Source organism: Pyrus communis, chromosome 7 (assembly GCF_041283825.1).
Source record: "Pyrus communis isolate YQ-2024b chromosome 7, ASM4128382v1, whole genome shotgun sequence".
NCBI lineage: Eukaryota > Viridiplantae > Streptophyta > Magnoliopsida > Rosales > Rosaceae > Pyrus > Pyrus communis.
Genome location: NC_142571.1, coordinates 18,083,834 through 18,093,718, shown reverse-complemented (window position 1 = coordinate 18,093,718; position 9,885 = coordinate 18,083,834). Strand labels below are relative to the sequence as shown.

The following is a 9,885-nucleotide window of genomic DNA, read 5'->3' as shown; positions in this document are numbered from 1 at the left end:
TCAAACGTAATCAAGCATCCCTTCAAAACCTTCCGGATTTGCTGACTCATTTGATTCAAGGGATTGTCGATGATAAAAAAAGAAAGAAATAGACTATAACATTTTGGAACCAAGAAAAAGAATCTCGAAAGTTGGGATGAGGAAGATATGATCAAGTAAAGCAGTAGGTATGACAAGAAAAAGAAACTTAAACATCCTCAACTAACGGGTGCTAACGGGTTGATCCAAAGTGACCCGTTATTTAATGGGTTGTTAACGAGTTCACTGATTAACGACCCGACCCGTTAAGCATCTACCCAAATACTAATATTAACGGATCGAATCAGATCCAAAATGCCAGTCCTAGGCACAAATCATCCCAAAACTTTCAGCCAAGGAATCACATATGTTTTTACTAACTTCGTGCCTCAAACCAGAAAGTAAACGTGACTTGAAAGCGTACCGTAATTTCACTAACCACTTGCAGTGGTTAAAATTTAGGCGTGATAATATAAAGTACTGCTTGTTAAAAATAAAATAAAAATAAAATAATTGGAGAAATTGGTTCGTTGCAAATTTACAATTAGATCCGACTCATTCAGCCTATTTTTCTCCACCGTTAGATTATCATACTAACATGTCAGTCAAAACTATCGGACCAGAAGGAAAGAATCGGAAGCTGTAGCAGCGCTTGCTCGTCACATCATTCTTTACACCGCCTTCTCTTTTATGCGCAGCGGAGGTCCGAAGCTATCTCGGCTTTTCGTATTTCCCAAGCAAGTAAAGAAGCTCGCTCGCTCGCTCGCTCTTCTGGGTCTCTCAGTATGTCCATGTAGACCGCCAAAATCAACCGTCGCAGGTCGGTACCACCAATCCCCACTATAATTCTCTGTTTGGTTGCCCAGAAAACGACTTAAAAGAAACCCAGCATTACAAGGTTCAAAAATAGTTTTTTAGCTTTTTATTTAAAGGAATTTAAGAAAAATTCTGATCTTTGGAGACCAACTCGAAAGAAAGAGTTTATTGATTCATGGGTTTTGTCTTGTTTTTGGTTTATCTTGACTTTCTCAGCATCCAAACAGGGGTCTAGGATTTATGTTCAAATGTGTAGTCAGCATTGTTAAGCTTGAATCCATGCGTTATTACCTGAATTACATTAGATTTTGACTGGGTTTTTGCATTTTGTTTCTATAATCACTATTAGTGATTTACTTTCTCTATTTTTCAACCCAAATTTGCAGATTAAGATGCCATGAGAGTTTTATTGGATTCAATCAGGTCCTCTTAAGCTTGTAGAGATCGAACAATGCCCTTATTATTGTAGCATATTCTGCTATACTAAGTTTTCGGTAATGGCTGGAGTTAGGCTTTCCATGTTGAAATCACTTCGCAATTCTACCCCTTGCTCTCTGAACTCGCAGTCGTTTCAGTCGTATACTTCTTATTGGAAAATTGTGAACTACACTGATCCGGGTCATATAAGACCAGCCTATGCTTTTGTAAATCGGAGTTACCATTCGAAGGAAACACAATCTCATAACACCTTTGCAAAGGCTCATTCTAGAGCATTGGGTTCTGAATCATTTATCAATATCCAATCTTACAGTACGAAACCCATTTCAGCATTTTCATCTACATTGTCGAGTACACAGATTAGGGGTGCTACTCCACTGGCTTTGATAAACCCAATTTTTAGTAGCCGTTCATACTCATCATTTTTCGGTAGCAATGCTGATAAAACTGGGGAACCAGGACTAGGAGTTCCGGCTGCTTCTGGTGGAAGTGAAGTGGATGTTGGTAATAGTGGCATTGTTGGAAGTGACTGGGTTGGCAAGTTTAAGGATGCATGGCAGAGTGCATTGGATGCGGCAACTTTTACTGGACAGAAGGCTAAAGAAACCTCCACTGAACTGTCTCCTTATATTCAGCAGTTGCTGGATTCAAATCCACATCTTAGAAATGTGGTTGTTCCTGTTGGTTGTACTTTGGCAGGTACTATATTTGCTTGGTTGGTGATGCCGAGGCTTTTCAGGAGATTTCACAATTACGGAAATCAAGGGTGTGCTGCTTTGCTATCTGCAAGTCCATCTGAAGAGCAAGTTCCATATGAGAAAAGTTTTTGGGGTGCTTTGGAGGACCCAGTGCGATATCTAGTTACGTTCATGGCATTTTCTCAAATGTTAGTGGTTCCAACTTCCAGTATATGCTTCATAATCATTTTTCTATTCACATTTATGCAGTTTCGTTTTCTACATTGTTGAGTGATTAAGATGACTTTGATTTGCAGTGGCATGATGGTAGCACCAACCACTATAGCTGCGCAGTATCTTGCACCAGCATGGAGAGGTGCAGTTATCCTTTCATTTGTGTGGTTTCTACATCGGTGGAAGACAAACGTGTTCACTCGTGCATTAGAAACTCAAACTTTGCCTGGTCTTGATCGGGACAAGTTGCTAGCTATGGACAACATTTCATCCGTTGGTCTTTTTGTGATTGGGATAATGGCTTTAGCTGAGGCATGTGGGGTGGCTGTACAATCAATTTTGACAGTTGGTGGCATAGGAGGTGAGGATTTGCTTCTGATTACATATTCTTTTCATCTCTATTTGATTCATGAAAGTTACAAAAGTTTGCAAGTAAGATTTTAAATTTGCTTTCTTTGTAATACTTATGTTGTTATAATATGTAAAGATAGTTATTGGTTTTAGTTTGGACCTGAAGGTTGCATCTCTTGATTTTATGACAGCTACATATATGGATGCTTATTTTGGGATTGAACTGTTATTCAATTATTGCCATTAATATTATAAAAACCTGAATTTTTCACTGCTGCACTTAATGCAGGAGTTGCTACTGCATTTGCTGCCAGAGACATCCTTGGAAATGTTCTGAGTGGGTTGTCTATGCAGTTTTCAAAGCCGTTTTCACTTGGAGATACTATAAAAGTATGTTTCTATGTGTTTCTTGGTGCATTTCAGCTACTTGATTTCATTTGTCATTTTCATAGGCAAAGTTTTTTTTTTTTTTTTTTTTTCCTTTCTCTTTCTTAAGCACCGATTTCCTGTGATCTAGTTAGAGAACTGTGCCTCGAGTGTCATCGTTTCTCCAAGTTTGAGCACCATAATGAGATTAAGGAAATATTCAGGTTGTACGAATTACCATGTCAGCATGACCAGGGTAGATTTACAAAGTTCAATTTTCTTTATTTGTTGACTGTTGCAGAATTGTGCAATCATTACAAGTATCGAGCATCTTTTAGTCGGCCCCTGGGTGGCTACATTGTACAGTGATCTCAACCCAACATTGAATAGAAGAACACTTGTTTCTGAATGGTTAGCCATTTAGGAAATGAAGATTTAATAATCCTCATTTGCAATTTAACTAGTTTTATGCTTGTTTCGTTCTAACTCTCTTTGCAAGTGTTATAAATTATTAGCCAAACATAATCATAGATTTATTCATATAAATAAAGGGATCGGTCGTTCATTGGGTAGACATTTACCGTCTTGTACTTGTTCCGACTCAATGATTTCTGGTATTATGTGTGATATTTAATGTAGTATCTGCTTCCTCCTTTTGGTACTTTGTTTCTTCACGGTGTTAAAAATGTACTTATTGCAGGCTGGATCTATTGAAGGTCAAGTGGTGGAAATGGGACTTACTACTACTTGTTTACTGAATGCCGAGAAGTTCCCTGTCATAGTTCCTAATTCACTCTTTTCTAGTCAGGTTGGTGCTTTTCTATTTTTGGTATCGGCACCTATTATGCTGAAAACCATCAATCATTTAAGGTTGAAATGACCAAAGTTCATCGTACAAGTATAGCCGGGGTATGGATTAACCTTAAAATAGCGGCTTGATCAACCCATTTAGACTGTTTTCTTTCTACAGTATCTCAGACAGTTTCACGTACATTTTGTAGGTAATTGTGAACAAGTCACGTGCGCAATGGCGTGCCATTGTCACCAAAATTCCCCTGCAAATTAATGATTTGGATAAGATTCCCCAGATATCAACTGATATAAAGAGCATGCTAAGGTCACACTCGAAGGTGTTCTTGGGAAAGGAGGCCCCTTACTGTTTCCTGTCTCGTTTAGAAAGTTCATTTGCTGAATTGACTCTCGGATGTAACCTCAAACATATGGTAAGCCCTGTTCCCTTCAATATTCTTATTACACTGATTGGTTCAGCATATGCTTCAATGTTTGTTTTGTGATTATAGAGCAAAGGAGAGCTATACTCTACTGAAGAAGAGATTATCCTGCGCTCGGCTCAGATAATTACGGAGCATGGTGCTAAGCTTGGCAGCACCTACCAGATATGACCACTCAGTAGCCTCGAAAATGGCATTTTGGAACTCTGCATTTGGTACATCTCTTTCAAGATATACTTGACTGTCATCTTACTGAGAAGAGTTTTTCATGAAAATACGAGTCACTACACCTCACACTAGTTTGTCATAGTTTTTATTGAGTTGCCAAGAAAGCTGAAAATAGGATCCATTGTGAAATATCCATTGCTATGTGGTCCATGTAGAAACTTCGAAGGTGACTTTTTTTTGTTGACACACGTCTCAACGTTAAGCCTTTCGTTTTTACTCTTTGATTCAAGGTTAAACCTTTATTGTCTGTTTAAAAGATTATATGGGTCATTATCCATTTTATGGCGGGTGGAGATTGGACTGTTGCATAAATCATGTTTCACAGGTTAAACCAAACATTTTCATGCAAATTTCCTAGTGTCATTCCTATCCTTTGATACTACACATCATGTCCAATTCTGTCAAAATTGGTTGTACGTGTGGCACGTGATTAATGTCGGTCGAACATATTTTGCTTTGAAAGCTAATTATATGCGTGTAACGCCATTTATTTCAACTAAATTCTGTGTAAAGTTTGATATTAGGGACCAAATTGATGTGTAGTAACAATTTATCAAAGGATGAGAACGACATTGATGGAAATATCTTTGATAACTACTTAGCATTGAATGATATAAGAATGAATGGCTGAGACTGAAAATAAAGATCTAAACAATTGCATAAATCAAATATAATAACTAAAACACTTGTACATTGAAGTAACACCCGACTTTGATTTGGAACTTTTGGGACCAAATTGATGAGTTTTGCGTAGTACCAAGTGGCTTGTCATCAGGTTAACTTGCTTGCTTGTCCACAGTAACATCTACGACATCAATCAACATTCGTAGACGACAGCCATTATTAGTTGAGCAATAGTCATGAACTCTCATTACGATTGGTCAAGCCTTTTTCCCCTTACGTGCTCTCTTGGGATTTTTCTTTTTTTATTTTTTATTTTTTTTTGGGGGTTTGAAAAATAGGGTTAAAAGCAAAAATCCAAACAAACCTACTCAATAATAAATTTAGATTGAGACATCCTAAGTTGATCCTCATGAATAAAATTAATTGAACAAGGAGTATCAGGATAAAAATTACCTAAATCTAGATCAAGGTTATAGGTCGCTAAATTATCCGCCACAAAGTACTCTTTGTAGATATGTTGAAGTTCGCATTGCTAAGATCTTAAAAGCAATTCTTGGCAGGCCAAAACAAAGGGATCTAAAGAATGATTACATTTGAATCATATAATATAATACAGGAGAATCAACATAAATAATTAAACATGTGTATAGAAAGTAAGAAAAAGTGTAGAAATTATTTCCTAAAAGAAAAGAAAGGAAAGAAAAAGTGGGTAAAGTGGGGGATGTAGACATCAAAATTTCAATCAAATAAATGTTTACCAATACATTAAAGTTTCGACATGTCAGCGCATACGTGGCATGCGCCAGGTGTCTCACAAATTGTACACATGAATGTGACCCATCAAAATCGAATTAGTCATCAAGAAAGCTGTCAACACTTGGCAGAAAGAAATTATTTGATTTTAATTTAATTTAATCGAATATTAATTGATGGAGATAAATCACGAACCAGCCCAGAAATCGAGTCCTGATTCTTTCGTCAATTAATCAAGCCCACAATCAAGGCCAAATCCATCCGTAGTCAAGGCTTGGAAAGTCTATAAATAGGAGGCCCCAAAACAAAGAAAGGGGTCCAAAAATCATTTCACGCCCAGACGCTGAAGCTTTAAAAATTTAAAGCTCTCAAGCATCCAAATACTCAAACACTCAAGTAGACTCGGAAAACCTTTCGTGTTCTTCATCAAATCTTGTGAAGAACCACCAAGCACCCCTACACGTGCCGGTTCCTCCATTGCCAATAGCCAAAACCTTGTGGCATTCGTTCATCCAAGATTAAGTCATTGCGACACTTGGATCAATAACCTACACATCACACATCTTTCAGAGATCGAATCAAAGGAAACTTGTAAACAGAGATTGTAACCCTACAAATTCATAAATACAAACATTTACTTTCTACACGTGTTCTTGTCTCATTTGTGATAGGAGCATATTCATGCGACTTAATTAGCTTGTTCTCGTGCATTTATGTTGTGTTTATTTAGTTATTTTAGTGTTTAAGGCTACTTTTGTGTATTTTCAGATTATAAGGCCAAAGTGTGCAAGAAGATGCAAATTGGAGTCTTTTGGAGCGAAAGAGGAATGAATGAGTTGAAGATTTGAAGAAATGACGAATCCCTACTCCAACGAGGAATCCTACTCAAACAAGGTTTCCTATTTGATATAGGAAAGTTAACCCTAAGTTTCCCGTTTTGGTAACCTTTCCTAAACTTAAACGTCCGTATTTTCTAGCCACTTTGACAGCCTTGTATGCACTTTAGTACACAAGACCAAGGCCCTAGCCCAATTTCCAACCCATGCCGTGCCTTTAGCCCAATTCCCTTCCCTTGCTGTGCAAGGGGGGGGTAGTTTTGTCTCATTTTATGCATTTAAACCCTAAACCCTATTAACCCTAGTTTTACAACCTTGCAGCCGCACCTTAATTCAGATTGATTGACCTTTCATTCCATATTCATTCACCCTAATATTTACCCAAAAATCCCATAAGCCGTGTCCCCCCCGTTAGCCTTTCACCATAATAAATTATTTTATCATTCACCCTAATTGAGGCAGCCACCAATCCATTTTATTTTCTTCTTTTTGGTGGTGCATTCCATGATTAATCACACATATCCTCCCTAGCCGTTCTCTCCCAAATTCCCTAAGCCGTGACTCCCATTTTGTCTTTTTCAATCTGATTCGCACCTTATCCACCATCCATTCAGCCGCACCTTTTTACTAACCCTAAATGATAATTCATTCAACCCCTTTTTGATCCCATTCATTCTTAAAAACCGTACCCTAATTCACCTTTTGTCCATCACAGCCGCAACCATTCTACCCTAATTCCCAAGCCGTGCATTCCACTAACCAAAATTTCCCCCCCTAAGCCGTGACCCCCATCTTCCCATTCTCTCCATAATCCGTGCCATCTCCCTTCCATTCCAGCGATCTTCCACATACAATCCAACCTTGCCGCAGCCATCCCCACACTTCCAGCCACCATACAACCCTTCCTCCATCACTCCACCACCTTGCCGCACTACCAAACAACCCTAAACCTCTATAACTCAGAAATTCACCCAAAATCATCCAAAACCCAATCTGCCGCATCAAGGAGAAGAGGAAAGAGGAGCTTCGACGCGCACCAATTCACGTGGATTCGTTGGGCGTTCTAGGTGTAATCAATCATTTGTGCTTTATGTTTAAATTCATTTGTAATTCTCTTTTTGTGAACATGAGAGGCTAAATCCCCCTAGTTAGCTAGGGGGTGATTCGAAACCATGTTTATGCTTGCAATATGAATTGATTACTTTTGGTTGGAATTTCATGAATGGTGAATTCAATTTGTTTAACTGCTTGATCGATAACTTATTTGTGTATGTTTATTGAGAGTGCACGCTTAATTTTCATGCATGAATATGACGCTAGAATATAAGTGAGTTTCACCTAATAGTTATGAACTTATATTCACAAGTAGTGGAGGTTGCTTATAAACAATCGCGTTAAATAAATTCTTGGCATAAGTTTCATGCAATCATAGTAACGAATGCCTCGTCAACACTTATAGTTCTCATGATGCTTAATGATTCTTGCTTGTATCTCTATTATGCAATTCATGTAGGGAACTTGTGGGGAATGCTTTGGGTTGTCGCATGCAATCATCCAATTCATTAACTTAAGGAAAACTTGACGGTTAATTTAAGCGGACCTAATTAACCCGGGGTGTTGAGTTTCATAATTCATCGAAAGACCAACTGAAAATCAAATTGTATGCAAGTGTGACATGTGTGGAGAAGAACCTTCTAGCTAGCATTCATCCATATTTTCATCACATTCATATTTACATTCTGCCTTTAAATTACAATCGTTGCATTTAGTTTAATTTCGTCAAATTACGTTTTTGAGTCAATTTCCAAGCGATTTAGTAATCCCTCCTAATCCCCGGTTAAGAACGATCCCTACTTATACTTATACTACAATTGTCACAAGAGGGTTTTAATTTTGTGCTGAATTAGTTCGCATCAATTTGTCACAGGATTTTCGTGTTTACAAATTTGGCATGCCTGATGGGATATCTCTACCTCTCGTCTCTTTCTCTGTTCAAGAAATCCAAGCACACTATAAACTTAATGGCATCAAAGAAGGGACAAGCCGTTCTTGCAACCAAGGGAATGAGCATCAGCACATTTGCCGTAAGCGGAGAATCCATTGGTGTCATAACTCGGAGCAAGGCGATGGCAGTCGCCATTCTTCAACATGCCACTTCAAAGTTGGTGTTGCTGAGGAATCAAGGGAAGCATCAAAGGCGCGAGCCCGTCATCAGCCTGGCCTTATTGGGCCCACCGAAGCATGTTGCTATGACACGTGTGAGGACACCTCAGAGTAGCAAGCAAGGTTCATTCACGTCAAAAGGTTCACGAAGCACTCCTTGTCACCAACTTTGGACGCAGACTCATGCCTAGGATCCTGCCGCGAATTACCAACCAACAACCGCCGCACGGAGACTTTGCCAGCACCTTCGATGTCTAAAGGAGAGTCACATTCTTTGGTTGTGCAAGTCATGACCACCAACGCCACCTTCATTAAGGAGCAACTTGCACAAATGAACAAGGCGATCGTGAAGCTAACAAAGACTGTCGAGGAAAAAGACGTGCAGATCACTACACTCATGAGTAGGTTGGAATCGCAACATGATGGAGAAGTTGACTCTGATCCAAAGAAGAATCAGCATGACGAGGAGTCTGGCGAGGAAGAGCGTATCATATCGACAAAGCTGGATGGAAACAAAAGCCAGAGTCCAAAGCCACATCAATGAGCTTTCTTTCCATCCAACAACTTCAAGACATTATCACAAACACCATCAAGGCACAATATAGAGGCACTTTTAGGGATGCATTGATGTACTCGAAGCCATACACCAAGATGATTGATAGCTTGCGGATGCCGACAGGGTACCAACCACCAAAGTTCACGTTGTTTGACGGAAAGGGAAACCCAAAGCAACACATCGCTCATTTCATTGAAACTTGCAACAATGCTGAAACGGAGGGAGACTACCTCGTAAAGCAGTTTGTCCATTATTTGAAGGAAAATACGTCCGATTGGTACACAGACCTAGAGCCTGAGTCCATAAACAATTGGAAGCAGATGGAACGAGAATTCTTGAACCGTTTTTACAGCACCTATCGCACTGTCAGCATGATGAAGCTTACAAATACAAAGTAGTGGAAGGACGAGCCAGTTGTCGACTATATCAATCGATGGTGCTCACCGAGTCTTGACTGCAAAGATAGACTTTCGGAGATATCCTCGATTGAAATATACATACAAGACATGCATTGGGGATTACACTACATCCTCTAAGGCATTAAGCCCTAGACCTTCGAAGAGTTGGCTACCCACGCCAATGACATGGAGTTG

The 9,885-nt window shown here is 39.1% G+C and overlaps 1 protein-coding gene across 1 annotated transcript; it reads left to right on the top strand.

Moving 5' to 3' along the window:
- Nucleotides 1–613: 613 nt before the first annotated feature.
- On the top strand, nt 614–4,672 carry LOC137734724 (Mechanosensitive ion channel protein). The gene is made up of 7 exons (XM_068473990.2): nt 614–838; nt 1,221–2,158; nt 2,267–2,544; nt 2,824–2,924; nt 3,601–3,708; nt 3,902–4,123; nt 4,202–4,672. The coding sequence occupies exons 2-7, from the start codon at nt 1,332–1,334 to the stop codon at nt 4,301–4,303; spliced, it is 1,638 nt and encodes a 545-aa protein (XP_068330091.2). The 5' UTR covers nt 614–838; nt 1,221–1,331; the 3' UTR covers nt 4,304–4,672.
- Nucleotides 4,673–9,885: the final 5,213 nt, after the last annotated feature.

Excerpts from the sequence above, each read along its gene's own strand:
- LOC137734724 (XM_068473990.2), top strand. The coding sequence starts at position 1,332 with ATGGCTGGAGTTAGGCTTTCCATGTTGAAATCACTTCGCAATTCTACC. Across the intron at positions 2,545-2,823 it reads GACAGTTGGTGGCATAGGAG|GAGTTGCTACTGCATTTGCT; the intron begins GTGAGGATTTGC and ends CACTTAATGCAG. Across the intron at positions 3,709-3,901 it reads ATTCACTCTTTTCTAGTCAG|GTAATTGTGAACAAGTCACG; the intron begins GTTGGTGCTTTT and ends TACATTTTGTAG.